We start from the raw sequence: 20416 nt of genomic DNA on the forward strand, positions 1-20416 counted from the left end.
CGTTTACAAAAGATCCGATGTAGGTTCTTCTGGATCTCTCCTGTCACTGGATCAAAGGAAATTGATAATCTCTTCGGACTGACGCGTTACGTAATTCCAAAAAAACTCAAATCGCCAGATAATTATTTTTTCTCTTCAACATTTAAGCAGATAGTTTGATGAAATTTCTATGACAGACGCAGCACCAATCCCTGCATACTATGTGAAAAAAGAATTGGCCTAGGTTAAAAACTAGGGTTAGGAAGACAGGAAATGTCATAGTGATCGAACTCTACAACTGCTCCCTTTGGTGCGAATCGCCATAACTCCCTTATTTCTGGGGCTACAGAAATGTTTTTGGTATCAATCGACGGCAAAATGAAAGGGCTATATTGTTTGAAAAGCCCTGTGTGACGTCAACTTTAATGATAAGGGCGCCGCAAAATCAAAAGAGTCCGCAGTCCATTACTTGAGATGTCACTGGCTAGTGTGATGCAGAATTTTCACAGGAAGATGATGGTGGTCTCAGTTTTTCTTAAAAACGAATGTTGGGGTCAGGAAACAGGGTGGGAGTGAGGTGTGTGAAGTCGTCGGTTTTGGATGAACTGGGCACACCCACGGCCCCAGGCCGGCTTCACTTGGAGGGCCTTGGCGAGCAGTCTATTTTTTTAGTATGTAAGTCTGTGGCCATTTCGCCACCTAATCAAAAAAATCTATATAAAAAATATATTTGTTTATTTATAAATATACGGCTTTGTCTAATAAGCTTAGTTTTACACGATTTTTTTTAGTGGTATAAATTAAGTTGATATGTCACCGAAAACCCCAATGCAAGCACCAATCAGCAGCGAGGGTCAGGGAGCACGGCGTGTAATGGACCAATCAAAGACGGGGAGGCGAGGACAGGCGGTTTTGCGAGAAATACCTCCTCGCAGAAATAAGTTGCCCTGCTGTCCACTATATATGCGCACGGCAGGAAAACACATCGATTTGCCTGCTTTTCTAGTTTGTATGTACACCTGTGATCTTTGTGATAGATGATATAGCCCGCAGAACAACAACACACTAGACCAACAGACCAAACGAGCAGGAATTGAGTGAACGTCAACGTGGGCTATTCATTTGTCAAAAAGCCTTCTCCTGATTCAAAGTGTTGCTTGATGTTTGTGCCATGTATTAGAGCTGAAACAGGACAAGTAACCGATGGCAGTGAGTGAATAGAAAAGAGTAAGCAAGTTGAATTTCTCTCTGCGAGGTATTTTGCGGTTGCGAGATGATTCCTACAACAGCGGCCAATCAGCGGCGGGGAGGCGAGAACGGGCAGCCAATCAGGAGGCGCGAGGCAGGCCGGGCAGAGGGATTTAAACACAGCAGGCAGACAGGGGACGTATTCAGTCCTCTTGTTTTTAAGGATTTTTGTGAGTATTTCTATCTTATATTGTAATCTCTCGTTGGTTTTAGAGAATTAAGTAGACCAGCAAGCCACCCGCTGAAGGTATATGCAGTAGTTAGTCTGGTTGTGTTGGAAAATAGGAGAAACAGCAGGCAGGTGAATGGGCAGTGCTCAGTCTTGTGTTTTATAAGGATTTTGTACGTATTTTATCTTTTATTGTAAGTTCTCGATGTTTTTAGAGAATCCAGTAAACCAGCGAGCCATGCGTTGAGGCTATAAACCTAGAATGGAGTGGCACAAGGGTAATTTCCGGGGAATTATTGACTGGGATTTATTATTTGCACATCTGTCAGTTGAGATGTATGTTGAGTTTACTAAGACTATAACCAATGCTACATTAGAACATATACCACATAAATGCCCATTAATTGGGCCACTTCAGTTAGGAGATGGGTCCACAGTTAGCGATCCCAGTGGCATGGCGGAGTGTCTTGCAAGCACTCTTAGCCATATATACACAGCCTCGCCCCCAACCCTTCCTGCAGCCCACATGTCTGATACCCAGTTTTCTTTTATTCCACCGTCTTTGGAAAGAGTCAAGTTGGCTATTGACAATTTGGATAAAGACACTAGTATGGGTCCTGATGGTATCCATTCACTGGTTCTGAAATCTTGTCAAAAACATCTGGCTTACCCTATATACCTTATTTTTACAAAATTGTTAAATACTGAACAAGTGCCCTCAGCATGGAAAAGTTCTAACATAGTCCCTATATTTAAGAAAGGTTTGCACTCGGACCCTTTGAATTACCGTCCTGTGAGTCTGTATGCTGCAAGATGCTTGAAAGAATTATTGTGGAACAAGTTAATCATTACAGCTACTTTATATGCGTGTTATGCACCATACAGGTGCCCTGCACATTATTATCCAGATCCAGATCCAGATTACTTGGAAAATAATTTTGTCTAACTCCCAGTTTGGCTTTAGAGCAGGAAGGAGTGTCAAGGATTAATTACTCTTGACATGATGAAATAAGTCAAAGTGTTGATGCAGGAGGTACAGTTGACCTAATCTTACTTGATTTCACAAAAGCCTTCGACACAGTTTGCCATTTCATTTTGATCACTAAGTTACATCATTTGGGTACGGTATTTCTAGTAACATATTGTCTTGGATCCACAACTTTCTTACCGGGAGGAAAATGTCAGTTGTTGTTGACGGTTATTCTAGTGCCTGCAAAAGTGTGATGAGTGGTGTTCCGCAAGGTTCAGTCCTGGGTCCCGTTCTTTTTCTTATTTACATTAACCATCTGGCCTTATCACTTAGCTGTCAATATAAGATCTTTGCTGACGACTTAAAAATTTATACGAAGGTTCAGAGTAATAATATTCCCTCTACAATCAACTGCATAGCTACTTTTCAGCAAGATATTGATGTACTGAATGGAATGGCAAAATCATGGGGTCTTAACCTTCATCCAGACAAATGTGTGGGTCTAAGATTTGGCAGAGATCTCCCTCCTGCTGGCCTTTATGACCAGTGCTTCATTAGTGATATTCCTATCCCATTCACCACTCTGAGCAGAGATTTAGGGGTAATGATTGATACTAAACTGAAATTTCATGACCATATCCATTTTGTGGCTTCCAAAGCAGGTGGTGTGGCTTCCAATATTTCATGATTTTATGATGGCACTGTACACTACTCATGTTCGTCCTCTACTTGAATTCAGCTCAGTTGTGTGGAACACTGGCTATATTGGTGACATTAAGCTACTAGAGTCAGTCCAGCAAAGGTGGACCAAAAACATAGATGGCCTAGAGAACTTGTCCTATGCAGACAGGCTTTCTGCTCTTGATCTTTTTTCTGTTTGTGGGAGGTTATTGAGAGCTGATTTGATTGAGTGTTGGAAGATCATGCATGGTGTTGCCCCCTTTGACTCGACTAGACTATTCCAGCTTGCTCCAGTTGTGGGTACAAGAGGTCATGTCTTCAAACTTGCTCATATTCGTTGTTCCCTTGAGTGTCGTCGTCGTTTCTTCCCAGTTCGTGTTGTTGGCTCTTGGAATTCTCTTCCCTCTGCAGTTGTTGAGCTGAGAGACCTTGGTGCTTTCAAAGCTGCTCTAAAAGATTTTCTTGGCCACAAGCTTTACAACTATTATCCCTGACCATATGGAATGAATTCCCAATGCACGTTCCAGCCTATGTCTTATTGGATTATGTTCTGTTGTTTGATGAGCTTGGATAGGCTGGCGCATTGGTTGGTGAGACCTTTCGGTTCTTTGCCTGATGGTTTACGCAAGCAGGGCTCGTAGGGAAAGGTCATTCAGGTAAGAAATATGCAGCATTTAGCATGGCGGAATAAGTAAATAGGAGTCAAAACAACTATTTCGTGAGACATAATTAGCCGCGATATACCACGACACCAAAACATTCCAAGCTGCAAATCACCTGTGAGTCGATACAACGAGGAAGGAAGACTAAGGTGTAAAGATCCAAGCCGCGATACAAAGTGTCAGAAGTTTAAATAAAAAGAAGAATCGATCCCAACGAAGAAATGAAGAAAGCCATCAGAGCAGGAATCGTAACTTGACGATTGTGGGAAGAGGGTGGATGAGAATCAGCATCCCTCCACCTGGTTAACACGTATGGTAGAGACATTTTTGATGGGCTTTGATGTGTTGTATGTAGTCCGTCTGTTTCCCGCTACCTAAGGTAACCTCTACCTCCCCACCTCCGGGGGCGAGGCTCCATCCCCTTTGACCCCCACCTACGTTTCAGAAGAAAAAAAATAAAAAAATATTACAGAAACAAGCAATTTGCAACTTGAACAGTACTAAGGAGTACTATCTTCACAAGCTGTTGCTCCTCCAGATGGAGGATTAAATATAAACCCAGTTATATGCAAGGGATATGATTACTGTCTGATTTTCTTTTAGATTGCTTAACAAAATATGTCAAAATATCAGTCTCATCCTTGAAATCTTTTGGGTCCAGCAGTGCTAGACATGCCAGGAGGGTGTTCATTTAAAAAAAAAATGCAATAAGGAAATTTGAAATTGTGAGCTGTCTATATAATTTTAATTTTACCTTCCAAGGAAAAAGGGCACCTCTGTGAGCAAGTGCATTTTTGCCTCGATAAATATAGTCAAACCTCAACATCTGCGGGGGTTAGGTAACAGATACCTGTGGATGTTGAGGATCAGTGGATATCTGCTGATAGATACTTACATACTTATAGTAACCACTAGTGTGATTGCTTCAAGTATGAAGGTATGTTGGGGTGGCAGCAGGATGTGTGGTGAGCCACAAGTCCTTTGGCTATATATATATATATATATATATATATATATATATATATATATATATATATATATATATATATATATATATATATATATACAAATATATATACTTATATATATATATATATATATATATATATATATATATATATATATTACATATACATAAGAACGTAAGGAGTCTGCAAGAGGCCTGTCGGCCTATACAAGGCAGCTCCTGTACATTCAACCCCACCTTACCTCACCATCCATGGCTTTATCTAACCTCTTTTTGAATGTATCTATACGGTATTGGCACCCACAACATGGCTCCCAAGCCTGTTCCATTCGTCTGCCACTCTATTGGTGAACCAATTCTTGCCTATGTCGTTGTTAAATCTGAATTTGTCTAACTTAAAACCATTGCTACGCATCCTACCTGGCTCTTTTACTATCAAAATCTTATTGACATCCCCTTTATTAAAGCCCTTCATCCATTTATAGACTTCGATCAAGTCTCGCAACCTTCGCCTTTCTAGGGAGTGTAGATTTAACTGCTTCAGCCTGTCTTCATAAGGCAAGTTTCTCACCCCCTGAATCATCTTTGTCATCCTCCTCTGTACAGATTCCAACATCTTGATATCCATTCTATATTAGGGGGACCAGAACTGAACTGCATAATCGAGATGAGGTCTAACTAGTGCTAACTAAAGTTTGAGGATGACTTCAGCGCTCCTATTGCTTACGCTCCTTGAGATGAAACCAAGTACTCTGTTTGCCCGATTTTTAACCTGATTGCATTGAGCCCTAGGACAGAGGTCAGCACTCACTAGGACTCCTAAGTCTCTATCACGCCCAGACCTGCTTAGAGGAGTGCCATTTAAGGAGTAATTGTGTGAGGGGCTATTCCTACCTACACTCAGAATGCTACACTTCCCGACATTGAATTCCATCTGCCACTTCCCCGCCCAATCATATAGTCTGTCAAGCTCATCCTGGAGAATGCTACCATCCCTGTCTGATTGGATTACTCTACTGATCTTGGTATCATCACTACTAATTCCTGTGTGCAAGTCATTGATGAAAATAATAAAAAGCAGAGGACCCAGCACCAACCCTTTTGGGACTCCACTCGTAACACTGCCCCATTCAGATTTTTTACCATTGATTTGCACTCTCTGCTTCCTATCACTAAGCCACGCCCTGATCCATTTCAAAACTTTCCCATCTATGCTGTGAGCCTGTAATTTTAGTAATAGCTGGTGATGGGGAACTTTGTCGAACGCTTTACTGAAATCTAGATACAATATGTCATGGTTTTCATCTCGGTCAACTGCCTCGATTACTTTAGTGTAGAAGGACAACAGGTTAGTAAGGCAAGACCTACCCTTTGTGAATCCATGCTGTGAATCATGAATTAAATTATGCTTTGCTAGATGGTCGCAACTGCTCCCGGCTATAATTGACTCCAACATCTTTCCTATAACTGATGTTAAGATATATATATATATTTATATATATATATATATATATATATATATATATATATATATATATATATATATATATATATATTTTTTTTACGTCGCTGCCTGTTGCGCGGTAGGCATCTTCCTGGTGGGGCCGGATTGTCGGCCCAACGCTTCATCCAGGTGGGGCCTGATGGTCGGCCCAGCCTGTTCTGGCGCAGCCGTGTGTTTATAGTGGCGCCATCTTGCATTGGCTCATGCTGCCCCGGAACTCGTTCTTGATTCGCTTGGACGGCTTCCTCTAGAGTCCGGGTTGATGGGTGGTCTTCAGGACAGCATGTGGGTAGTTTTAAGCCACTCGGCGGTGACTGAAAAATCCGATGGTAGCGTGGGGATTCGAACCCGCGTCGTCCATCACGCGGTGAATGTGGGCCCAGTACGCTACCAGTTCGCCACCGCCTATATATCTATATATATATATATATATATATATATATATATATATATATATATATATATATATATATATATATATATATATATATATATATATATATATATATATATATATATATATATATATATATATATATATATATATATATATATATATATATATATATATATATATATATATATATATATATATATATATATATATATATATATATATATATATATATTAGTTACAAATCACCTTTCAGTGTTACTAGTAAATGTGATTGTGATGTTGCTGCTGGGACAACAGTACATTTTTTGATGCTATAAAATGGGAGCAACACCAAAACTGTACCCAATAAGCAAAATGGAATCAATGAAACTAGTAAAGTCAGTATATACTTGTAGAATGCCATTGTCTGCTGCTGTTAAATCTTCAAAGGACTGTTTTAACAAATTGCATCCCAGCCAAACTGAGGAACATGCGACAGGTGTCTCCTGACAACTTTAAGAAAAATTTGGATAATTGGTTGGCTGCAATACCAGACCAACCACCAACACCAGGATACCCCAGCTCCAACCACAACGGACTAACTGATTGGAGCAAAGAAGAAAAGAAGCTGCCTGGTTACAGTGGATCACAGCTCAGCTGTGTCACTATATAACTGACGGAATTCAACTAAGTGTAAGTGTAACTAAGTGTAAGTACATCTTTATTTTAAACATTGCAGGTTGTTGAGGAGGGACTTGAGAAATGGATGAGCAGAAGGGCAAAGAGAACCATCTGCCCCAATCCAGGCTCTTCAGAACTGGACTGCTACATCCTAGGGGTCGTAGATCAGTGGAGCTTGGTAACCAGCCGGAGAAAGGTGTGTTGCTCTAACTTTAGCCAGCCCAAAGTAATCTTTTTTCTGTATCCTGTCCTGTTACTCTTGTAGAGCCTCTGGAACTTTTTAAGAAAGCATTGTTTCTGGTATTGTGCTTCAGCTGGTTGGGAAGACCTTAGAATATTTTTGTTTTCCATGGAATGATTACTGATCCCAGGTTAGAGACCCTTGTGTTTGTGGCCAGTGCTTTACAGAGGTCATTGTCTCTGGGATGGAGATCCACCTTCTGCATACTTTCTTCCATGCTAGAAAGTCCCTTATCCAGTTATATCTGTTCTCATATTATCAAAGATAGAGGGGCAGCTCAATAAAGGTAACCTGAGCCATTCAGCTCCTTACAATTATGCTCTCTATATATCTGACCCAATTCAAGCCTAATTTAATATTAACATAATAAACACTTATCAGTAGAATATGTCAAAGTCTTGCCTCCTCTGATTCTTCCTGAGACTTCTGGCATCTAGCCAGAAATATCTTGAACAGTTTTTCATCTTTCCCTCTCCTTAATCCTGATGGCACTACAGCTGTCATATATGCCTCCAAAGCTTAGCTCTTCACTTTCTCTGAAATTGAGTGGAGCAGCATCCACTATTTGCAACCCAGCAATGGTAACTGCCCCTTTGGATGGTGTACCGTGTACAACTTCTCAAGGTACTCTGCCCAAAAACCTCTCATCATCATCATCATTTCATCGACGCCTGCTCCTAGGAGCTCCCACCAGGGGATGGCCACGGCAGAAGAGCTTCCAACTTTCTCTATCCAGACACTCCCTCCTTGCCTGCTCAAAGTTTCTCAAAGATCTTTCCCCCCTCTCCCTAACGTACTCTTGCACCCTATCCCTCCATTTTACTGGAGGTCGTCCTCTAGCATTCCCTCCCTCTATCTCACTCACATACACCCTTCTGGTCATCTTACTCTCCTCCATTCGCTCCATGTGGCCAAACCACTTTAAGGTCTGTCACTTCACTTCTTCCACCACTCCACACTTCTTCCCTTCACCCCTGTGACACATTCCAAAATGCTCGTACACACTTTCATTACTCATTCCATCCATTCTACTCACACCACAAGCACTCTTCAAATAACTCATTTCCACTGCCTGCACTCTAGACCTCTGACTTTCATTCCAGGCCCACGTTTCACTTGCATAATATTATGTGAGGGTTGGTACTATTACTGTATTTCTCAAATCCCTCTTTACCTCCATGCTCACACTTCTGCCATTCATGATTCGTCCCAAAGACCCTACCACCCTTCTTCCTTGCAATGCCCTTTCTCTTATATCTCCCTCCATACCACCATGCTTACACATAACTGATCCAAGGTACTTAAACTCATTGACCTCCTCCATTTCTTCACCATTCAAAATTATTTTGCATTCTTTTTCACATTCAATTCCCACTCTATATGGGCATACAAAATCTACAACCTCACTTCTACTTCACTCACAAACCATCACTTTACTTTTGTTGACATTTACTTTCAGCTTTCTCCTATTACAGACACTATCAAAAACACTGACCAAATTTTGTAGGTCACTTTCATTTTCTACAATGAGCACTGTGTCATCAGCAAACAGTATCGAATTCAGTACCCACTTCCTTCCCTCATCGAACAGTCTTACTCCAACTTCTCCAACTTTGCCCTTCATTTCTCTAATGACACCATCCATATAAATATTGAATAACCATGGTGACATGACGCACCCTTGTCTTAAGCCCACTTTTATCTCAAAATGTTCACTTGTTTCTCCAGTAATTTTGACACATGCAGATGCATCCTCACAGAAAGACTATTGCACTAAGCAGTTTTCCTCCCACACTATAAATCTTTAAAACATCCCACAATGCAATCCAATCGACTCTGTCATCAGCTTTTTCCAAATCCATGAAGGCAGCGTATAATTTCTTTCCTTTTGCTATTATTTTTTCTACTACCATCCTGAAGGCAAATATCTGATCCACACATCCCCTTCACTTCCTGAAGCCTCCTTGTTCTTCACTGATTTTCTCTTCTGTAAGTCTTTACACCCTCTTTATTATGACTTTTCCATATACCTTTCCGGGTATACTCAGGAGACTTATACCTCTATAGCTCCCACATTCCCCTCTCCTGCCCTTCCCCTTGCAAACTGGGACAATGATGGCTTTCGTCCAGTCTGCTGCCCCCCCCCCCCATGCTACTTCATATATCTTGACCATCCATTTCACGACTTCATCTCCTCCACACTTCAACATTTCTGCTGTGATTCCATCAATTCCTGCTGCCTTTCCATTTTTTTATCTTTTTATTGCCTGATTTACTTCTTCATATGTTATACTTCTTTCTTTATATACTCCTCCTCTACCTCTACTCAAAACTGCTGCTGTTACAGCTGCTGGACGTCCACCCTCAAAATTCATTAAGTTTTTGAAATATTCTCTCCATCTCTCTTTCACAGCTTCCCCGTCTTTCAACATCTTTCCATTCTCATCCATAACTTCATTTATTTTACTTGAGGAGATATTTTCTGCATTTCTTTCGTTTTTTACTTCTTTCCAATATGATTTCCTGATCCCTTTATATTTTTCACTTAGTCTTTTTCCAAAGTCTTCATCAACTCTCTTCTTACTTTCTTTTATTGCTTGTTTTAATTTCATTTTGCATTCTCTATATTTCTTTTTCCTTTCCCTTTTTACTTGTTCAGACACATTTCTTTCTTGAGTTTTCTTAAAAAGTTCCCTTTTCTCTTTTACTATCCTCCTTATCTCTTCTGTCCACCATGAATTTCCTTTTCTTTTTCCATCTCTCACCACTTTCATCCCTAACACTTTTTGTTGTAGTTACCACCCACTTTTCTTTCATCTTTAACTTTGCCAGCACTGCAAAATGGTCAGATCCATCGAACATTCCTCTTACTACCTTTGCATCACGAATTTTTTTTCTAAGCCTTTCATCTACTGCCACATAATCAATCAATCCTTTTTGCTCATTATCTTCTCCCCTCCTCTGCCCATCAATATCTGATCTGACTGCCATTTGCTGTTTGGAAATCACTAACTTAGAGCAGAGCTTCTTTAATGCTTAGTAGGCAGGTCAAAATTCATTTGCAGTGAAATGTATCTTGACATCCTCATTGAAACTTTTGACATTGGTACTTTTCCTTGTCTTTCCTCAGGAGAGCTCTTGTCCTACATGATAAAGCCCTGTATTGGTCCCAGTTCCCAGCACTGCCATCCACTGAGTGTGATATGATATCAAAGGCCTCTACAAGTGCTTGGGGGAGGGGGTTGATGACAAAGATAGATCTTAATGTGGACAAAAAAACAAAGAATTTCATGTAGAGCACGGGTACGAAGTTGGAGTCACTGGAGTTGCCTGCTTTTGATCGGAGTCGGTAAAAATATCTCTGACTCCAACTCCTTTATGTTACGTGTGATGCTGTGTGGCTGGGTGTGGTGTGGTGTGGCTGCATGTTGTGTTTGATGTGGCTGGGTGTCATGTGCAATGTGTGGTGTGGTTTGTGGTGTGACTGGGTTTGATTTGCCCACCACTGTACTGCAGAAGAGGGGAATGGGGGTGGAGTCGGAGTCAAAGCCTTAAAATTTCCCGGAGTTGGAGTCAAATTTTTATATATTTGACTCCACACCCCTGATGTAGAGTGTCAAAGCAAAAGTATCATGTAGGAAAAAAAATCACCAAACACATAATACAAGATAAGGCCAATATATAATGAAGTTTTAAGCCACCAAATATGCTAAAAAGGTTGACTCTGAGGGCTCAGGTACCAATTAATGTTTTATCTATTGTACTAATCTTTTACATTTGGCAAATTCACAATAGATGAGCTTTCTGTGGCACCAGTTAGTCACCAAGTGTAAGACTTTGCCGTATATCTCATGTTCAGAATTTTGTTTGGGTCACTGATAAACACCAAGTCTAGTTTTCAGGGTTCTGTGTAGCTTATTCCTCCAAGATGAGTAAAATCACAAATCAAGATACCTATTTACAAGAGACATTAACCCGGTAGCAGCGGGGATCATGTTTCTTAAGGGTCCCTCTAAGCTAGAAAAATGAGAAAAAAACATCACTCACACAAACCATTTCATAATATATATCAAAGCATTTGTGATCAATTTATGTATCCTCTATTTCGAGGGGTCTGTATCATGGCACAAATTTGGCCCGTCGCTGCTACACAGTAAAGCCACAAATTTGGCCCGTTGGTGCTACCGGATTAATAAACTGTAAAAGACAGTGTGTGTAGGACAGTATTTTATTATTTCTTTTTACTTTAGATCACTTTTTATTTTGCGGCAGGCCAATATGATGATTATGATAATGCTGGTGATAACATTCTTTTCCTTGACAGGTCATAAAGAGAGTGTGAGTAGCACAAAATCTCTTGGGATTTCTCAAGATGGAAAAAATGAAACGTCTAAAGCCAGAGTATGTAGAAGCTCTAGCTTCACAAGTGGCAACCTCCCATCATCCCGCAAACCACTGTACGATGACACTAATCAGACATGGCTCAAGCAGAAGGCAGCACCAGACAAAGGTATTTTAGTAATTTCAGACAAGTGGATTGAATGAAGAATGGTAAACTGGAAATGAAGGAGAAATATTTGTGTTGGGAAATATGAATGAGAAAGGCATGGAGAGTGGGGGTGTGGTTGGGAAGTGTGGTGTTGATGGAGTGAATGAGAATGGGCAATTCCCTGTGGATAAATGTGCTGAGAGGGATCTGTTCCTGTCAAGTGTCTTTTTTCATCACAAGTTAATCCACAGGTATACTTGGGCAAGAGGGAATGAGAGGAGCTTGATATACTATATAGCTGTGGATAATAGGTTGAAGCAAGATGTATTATACTTAAAGGGTGTAAAAGGAATGTTTAATGGTTCTGACCACTTTGCGATATGGCTGAGGGAGAAATGTGAATTATAACAAAATGTGAGGAAGGAACTGGTAAGTGGGAGATGGTGTTATAGAGGTAGGTGCCTAGAAGGAAGGTAAAGGAAATACATCATCGTCATCATCATTTCATCGACGCCTGCTCCTAGGAGCTCCCACCAGGGGATGGCCATGGCAGAAGAGCTTCCAACTTTCTCTATCCAGACACTCCCTCCCTGCCTGCTCAAAGTTTCTCAAAGGTCTAACCCCCTCTCCCTAACATACTCTTGCACCCTATCCCTCCATTTCACTGGAGGTCATCCTCTAGCATTCCCTCCCTCTATCTCACTCACATACACCCTTCTGGTCATCTTACTCTCCTCCATTCGCTCCATGTGGGTCTGTCGCTACACTTCTTCCACCACTCCACACTTCTTCCCTTCACCCTCGTGACACATTCCAAAACATTCATACACACTTTCATTACTCATTCCATCTATTCTACTCACACCACAAGCACTCCTCAAATAACTCATTTCCACTGCCTGCACTCTAGACCTCCGACTTTCATTCTAGGCCCACGTTTCACTTGCATATGTGAGGGTTGGTACTATTAATGTATTTCTCAAATCCCTCTTTACCTCCATGCTCACACTTCTGCCATTCATGATTCATCCCAAAGACCCTACCACCCTTCTTCCTTGCAATGCCCTTTCTCTTTATCTCCCTCCATACCACCATGCTTACACAGAACTGATCCAAGGTACTTAAACTCATTGACCTCCTCCATTTCTTCACCATTCAAAATTATTTTGCATTCTTTTTCACATTCAATTCCCACTCTATATGGGCATACAAAATCTACAACCTCACTTCTACTTCGCTCACAAACCATCACTTTATTTTTGTTGACATTTACTTTCAGCTTTCTCCTATTACAAGCACTATCAAAAACACTGACCAAATTTTGTAGGTCACTTTCATTTTCTGCAATGAGCACCGTGTCATCAGCAAACAGTATCTAATTCAGTACCCACTTCCTTCCCTCATCGAACAGTCTTACTCCAACTTCTCCAACTTTGCCCTTCATTTCTCTAATGACACCATCCATATAAATATTGAATAACCATGGTGACATGACGCACCCTTGTCTTAAGCCCACTTTTATCTCAAAATGTTCACTTGTTTCTCCAGTAATTTTGACACATGCAGATGCATCCTCATAGAAGGACTTTATTGCACTAAGCAGTTTTCCTCCCACACCATAAATCTTTAAAACATCCCACAATGCAATCCAATCAACTCTTTCATAAGCTTTTTCCAAATCCATGAAGGCAGCGTATAATTTCTTTTCTTTTGCTATTATTTTTTTCTACTACCATCCTGAAGGCAAATATCTGATCCTCACATCCCCTTCCCTTCCTGAAGCCTCCTTCCTCCTCACTGATTTTCTCATATTGGTAAAAGCAAAAGTAGGAATAGAGTGCAGTGCTGGAGTAAGTGAGGTATTTAAGATTTTTAGGAGTTCAATGGATGGGGCAATTTAGGAAATAGTTAGATGTAAGGCGTGTGGAAGAGGAATAAAAGGGTGAACAAATGAGATGAAAGGGGCAGTTGAGAAAAAATGGCCTACAAAAAAAATTAGCAAAGAAATGTGCCGAAAGAGGGAGAACAAAAAGCTGCTATACATTGTGTAAGTCATGCTAGTGGGTGTGAAATGTAGCTAGGGTGTGAGCTACTGGCACAAAACACTGCTGTGGGCAGCTTGGGGTGGGCCTCTGCCCAGGACGCACAACATGTCGACACAGACTGGCCACGGTGACGGCATGCTTGACACTTCCTCCCTCTCATGATTGAATGTCAATGATATGAATTATTCTTTACACTGAAATAATGTAGACATCTACTTTACTCACTTACTTTTAGTCCTTCTCAGAACTGGGTGTTTCAGTCGGGGCAACCCCACCCTTACATGTACCCTTCTTACCCTTCACTGTTGTGATGGAAGCACTTGCATGGGTAGAGTGTGGTACAGATAGTGAAGTAACATCATCACTCTCACTACTGCTGTCACTGCTCACAATGTATTCATCACTTATCATTTAATTCAAAATAATCTTTACTTTCTATCCTGTCCCTTCCTCCTAGTGTGTCACTGTTTCTGTGTGTTTTCTTGATAGGTGCTGGGTGTGGGCTCCATGGCTGCCCAGTGAGGACTAATGATCTTATTTCATATCCACAAGGGTCAGATATACGTACTGGCAGACAGCTCGGCAAGTCAAAAAACCCGCAAAATTTGAGCTAAACATTCAAATTAGTGGCGCGCAAGAGTCTGGTGAAATAAACGATGGCCGTCAGTGTGGAGAGTGAATGAGTGAGGGTGTGGGTGTGGGTGGTTTGGTTGTTGAAGAATTGAGTGAGCTGATAGGGTTTGCCAGAACAGGGAAAGTTGGGGACACTTCCGCTGTGGTCATCTTTAGAGAAGTTCCTCTGTGACAAAATGGCATCAAAGATATAGATAGATAAATAGATTTATTGATAATGTCATATTGAAACACCTTATATATAAATCCTCTGAAATCGGTTATGTGAGTGCTAGCAGTTGAATAGTGTTTATATAAGAACATAGGGAAACTGCAAGAGGCCGAGTGACCTACACAGGGCAACTCCAGAATCCCCCCCACTACTCACGATGGGTGAGGTGTAGTTTCAGGGGTTACAGGTAGAGGCTTGATCCTTGTTTACCTTCGGTACGGGCGTACGCTCCAGTACCCTGTCTCTTTACCAACACTTGAAATTTGCTCTTATCAGCAGGTGACAAGCCTCCATCAGAGAGTCTCAAACCAAGAGCCAGGTTGGTGCCCGGCAGCACTGGACAGCCTCCAGCAGTCAGAGCAAAGCTTCTGTCAGAGCCACGCACAGGTGCAGGACCCCCCCGGGATGTGAAGGCAGCCCTGGCAAGAAAGGCCCCTCTGAAAGGTACTTGATCTCTGTCTTTTCTTGTGCTGGAATACTTACCCTCAACCTAGGTGTATGATAAAATAAATTTTAGAGAACAGATTTTATATTTGTGGACAGTGCTCCATGTTAGATTGACTGCATGAAATTCCTTTATATAGATGAAGCAAATGTGTAACCATTTGAGCTGCATGTTGGTACACTCATGTTTGGCAGGGAAAAATTTTCAGTATGTTTATTGTTGAGGTGTCCATGGACAGAAGCGTAAAGTGACAAATGCCTGTTTAGAAGAAGAATGCAATCAAAATTTGTTTGATTTATGCACTTACAGGGGTTGAAATTAGTGTATTCCCATTCACCTAAGGTGGCTTAAGTATCAGAAGGGCAATTATATCCTGGAGATTTACTGATTTCTAATTGCCTGCCAGACAAGAATGTAACACTCCCAGTATCTAAGATATGTAGCACCCTATAATTTGCTTGCAATTGCTATATAATTTTCCTTTTGCCAAGATAAGCAGCATTTTTTTTTCTTTTTTCTATTAATATGTTAAAGGAAGGGTCGACAAATTTACTCATGATGGTAACAACAGAATTCATCCCATGGTTTGTAGCTAATTTATGCAAGGCTCCTTTTGTAGAGAAGTGTGATTTCTGTACTTCCTGAGGGGAAAAAATGCAAATCCCTCTGATCATGACTCAGATAATACAGAAATCAAGGGATCATTTTATTTGAGGATCCAATGAACTTATATTTCAGAAGGGTTTGCTTTGTGTCTCATGAAGGGGTAACTATAGTAAAACATTTTCTATGAACTGAAATTTTCATACCTCTGCATCTCTCCATATTTAACCCTTTCAATATGGTGACGCAGACGTCGGCATCACAGTATGGAAAGTGTTAAGAGGAACTGGAAGAGGATTAATCCTCTTCTAAACCTCTTAACCTTCTCGCGCACCGTAAGTTTCCGATAAGTTTCTGTTCCACTCATCATGCATTTCTCAGGCCCGACCGGCCTTTTTTTGCTGCCGCGATACTCTACGTTCCCGGACGTATTTTACCCTCACAGATATTTTGTACCCCAATAAATTTGGTATCAGTGGCTTCATAAAGACTTGTACTAGAACATGTGCAAATAAAAATAGAGGAAAAAAAAAAATATATATATATATATATATATATATATATATATATAATATATATAATATATATATATATAATATATATAATATATATATATATATATATATATATATATATATATATATATATATATATATATATATATATATATATATATATATATATATATATATATATATATATATATATATATATATATATATATATATATGCATATTATATATATATATATATATATATATATATATATATATATATATATATATATATATATATATATATATATATATATATATATATATATATATATATATATATATATATATACACAATACAAACTTGTTTCAAGTCTCCGTATAGAATATTGTAGACAATAAATCCTAAGTACCAACTCTTCCCCACTCGCTAGCTCTAAATTTTGTTGGCCAACTTTTTTAGCCGAATATATGTTTTGAAGCGGAATTTAGTGAGGATTCTTATGATATCCTCAAAATCCTCATACGCCTATTAGTTCCCAAGTTACGCCGAAAAAATTATATTTTTCCTCTCCCGTCAGGGTAGGCTAACAAATAAAAGTCGCTCAAAGCTCCTCATCTACGCTCCTTAGAAAGGTTGCCATATGTTACCATTAAGAAACTTATCCCAACAAATGACGCTCCCAAATTTGATGCACTTTCACCGAAAACTTAATTTTTAATAAAACTTTTTAAAACTTTTATGACGTGTTCCACGTCATCGTGTGCCAGGACCTTTTACCCTTTGATGACGCTATACACGTTATCGTGCGCGAGAGGTTAATCCTCTTCCATTTCCTCTTAAGAGGTTTAGAAGAGGATTAAGAGGAAATGGAAGAGGATTAAGGGGACCAGCTGGTCAAAATTGGGAAAAAATGAAAAACTGAAAAAAATTATATATGCGTATGGCAATCGACAGTCTGTATGTGGAGTATTTAATCAAAATTTGCCTTATTTTCCTAGTTTTTGCAATAAACCCCTTCCCCCCACTCAACTCGGACCTATCTTGACGGCCCAATTCTCAAAACCTAAGTTTTATACCTTCAGACTTCTACTCCTCCATAACTTTTTAACCAGTGTCAATGAAAATTTACACATAACATGCCTATACCTGCATGATTGATGAAATGGTCGTGTTTATTATATACGTGAAAGGGTTGATTTTTGCCAAATATTTTTCCCTCATTTCAGGGGAGATGGGGTGACTAAAAATATGAAAATTCATATTCCACAAAATAATTATTTTATCTAAGATTTCTCACCATTTCTTTGAAGGTCTAGATGAGATTCTTCTGCCATATTAATTTCATTCATTTACAGCAATTATTATAGGAGGAGTAACCATTTCAAAATTATCATTTTTTCAAAAACATGAAAGGGTTGCAGATTTTTTTTGGGGGGGATAGGAAAGATTTACTATATATGTGCTGGCTGGCGTGATGAAGATAAGATTCAGACCATTTCTGTTCGAGCTGTGTAAATTCAGGTCACCACCATTTGTAAAATATTTATTTCAACATTTCTTGCGGAACCCCTGATGATGGTCAGCGGAACCCTGGTTGGGAATCATTTAGGTTAACCCATAGAATGCAAGTTGCAACTCAGGCTAAGTTCTAACATGTTTCACAGAAGTTTCTGCAACTGTAAGTAGCAGGTAGCGGGCTTTTTTTTATTATTGTTTTCTTTTTTTTGTGTGCCCTTGAGCTGTCTCCTTTGTTGTAAAAAAAAAAAAAAAAAAAATGACATTTCCTTATACCATCATACCCCCAATCTCAGTAGGCCCCTAGGCAATATAGATGATATCATCTGACATCGTACTTCTCCCTTTCTGCAGTCGTGGTGTGGGTAAACTTTACATTTCTGCCCGAAATCGTGCCAAATCTATTCTCCGACTAACCAAAAATTCTTTCATTAATAGAAAATGTCAAAACCTTGCTTTCTCTAACTCTTCCCGTGACTTCTGGCATCTAGCCAAAAACATCTCCTCCAACTTCACTTCTTCATCTTTCCTCCACTCAGTCCTGACGGCAACACTGCCGTCTCATCTATCTCTAAGGCTGAACTCTTCTCTCAAACTTTTTCTAAAAACTCCACTCTGGACGATTCTGGGCATATTCCTCCTACTCATCCCCCCTCTGACTCCATTATGCCTGTTATAAAGATTCTTCAAAATGATGTTTTCTATGCCCTCTCTGGCCTCAATCCTCAGAAGGCTTATGGACCTGATGGAGTGCCTCCTATTGTCCTTAAAAACTGTGCCTCCGTGCTGTCACCCTGCCTGGTCAAACTCTTTCGCCTCTGCCTGTCAACATCTACCTTTCCTTCTTGCTGGAAGTATGCCTTCATACAGCCTGTACCTAAGAAGGGTGACCGCCCAATCCCTCAAACTACCGTCCTATTGCTTTACTTTCTTATCTATCTAAAGCTTTTGAATCAATCTAACCGGAAGATTCAAAAGCACCTTTCCACTTCTGACCTTCTATCTGATAGCCAGTATGGGTTACGCAAGGGGCGTTCTACTGGTGATCTCCTAGCCTTCTTAACTGACTCTTGGTCATCCTTTCTTGGCCGTTTCGGTGAAACTTTTGCTATTGCGCTGGACATATCAAAAGCTTTTGATAGGGTCTGGCACAAATCTTTGCTTTCTAAACTACCCTCCTACGGTTTCTATCCTTCTCTCTGTACCTTTATCTCCAGTTTCCTCTCTGACCGTTCTATTTCTGCCGTGGTAGACGGTCACTGTTCTTCCCCTAAATCTATTAACAGTGGTGTCCCACAGGGTTCTGTCCTATCTCCCACTCTTTTCTGTTGTTCACTGATAATCTTCTTTCCAAAACGAACTGTCCTATCCATTCCTACGATGATTCCACTCTGCATTATTCAACTTCTTTTAATAGAAGACCCACCCTTCAGGAACTTAACGACTCAAGGCTGGAGACTGCAGAACGCTTAGCCTCAGACCTTACTATTATTTCCGATTGGGGCAAGAGGAACCTGGTGTCCTTCAACGCCTCAAAAACACAGTTTCTCCACCTATCCACTCGACACAATCTTCCAAACAACTATCCCCTATTCTTTGACAACACCCAGCTATCACCTTCCTCAACACTAAACATTCTCGGTCTATCCTTAACTCAAAATCTCAACTGGAAACTTCATATCGCATCTCTTACTAAATCAGCTTCCTCGAGGCTGGGCGTTCTGTACCGTCTCCGCCAGTTCTTCTCCCCTGCACAGTTGCTGTCCATATACAGGGGCCTTGTCCGCCTCATGGAGTATGCATCTCGTGGGGGGCTCCACTCACACAGCTCTTCTGGACAGAGTGGAGGCTAAGGCTCTTCGTCTCATCAGCTCTCCTCCTCATACTGATAGTCTTCTACCTCTTAAATTCCGCTGCAATGTTGCCTCTCTTTCTATCTTCTATCGATATTTCCACGCTGACTGCACTTCTGAACTTGCTAACTGCATGCCTCCCCCCCTCCCGCGGCCCCGCTGCACTTGACTTTCTACTCATGCTCATCCCTATACTGTCCAAACCCCTTATGCAAGAGTTAACCAGCATCTTTACTCTTTCATCCCTCGCGCTGGTAAACTCTGGAACACTCTTCCTTCATCTGTATTTCCTCCTGCCTACGACTTAAACTCTTTCAAGAGGAGGGTATCAGGACACCTCTCCTCCCGAAACGGACCTATCTTTCGGCCACCTCTTTGGATTCTTTTTGGGAGCAGTGAGTAGCGGGCTTTTTTTTTTATTAATGTTTGCTTTTTGTGTGCCCTTGAACTGTCTCCTTTGCTGTAAAAAAAAAAAGAAAAAATAGTAAAGTGATACTTCCTTCCTTGATTTATATCCTATTAAAATGTGTATTCTATAATTACATACATAAAAACACTGCTTTTCTATTTATGCATAGCTATACCTGGGGAAACCTGAAAAAGGTATGTTACCCAGTTTCCTGGGATAATGGGTTCTTACCACATG

At 40.3% G+C, this 20416-nt stretch overlaps 1 protein-coding gene across 2 annotated transcripts in view; it reads left to right on the forward strand.

Moving 5' to 3' along the window:
- Positions 1-1240: 1240 nt before the first annotated feature.
- LOC126995467 (aurora kinase A-like) overlaps positions 1241-20416 on the forward strand; it is a 31229-nt gene continuing 12053 nt past the window's right edge. The window contains exons 1-4 of one of the 2 annotated variants that reach the window (XM_050855040.1): positions 1241-1397; positions 7296-7433; positions 11803-11988; positions 15133-15300. In XM_050855040.1, coding sequence (XP_050710997.1) covers positions 7319-7433; positions 11803-11988; positions 15133-15300 — 469 coding nt within the window. In that variant the 5' untranslated portion in view covers positions 1241-1397; positions 7296-7318. The remainder of the gene's footprint in view (positions 1398-7295; positions 7434-11802; positions 11989-15132; positions 15301-20416) is intronic. The other variant, XM_050855048.1, reaches the window with a different exon arrangement.

Source organism: Eriocheir sinensis, chromosome 1 (assembly GCF_024679095.1).
Source record: "Eriocheir sinensis breed Jianghai 21 chromosome 1, ASM2467909v1, whole genome shotgun sequence".
In the NCBI taxonomy this organism is placed as follows: domain Eukaryota; kingdom Metazoa; phylum Arthropoda; class Malacostraca; order Decapoda; family Varunidae; genus Eriocheir; species Eriocheir sinensis.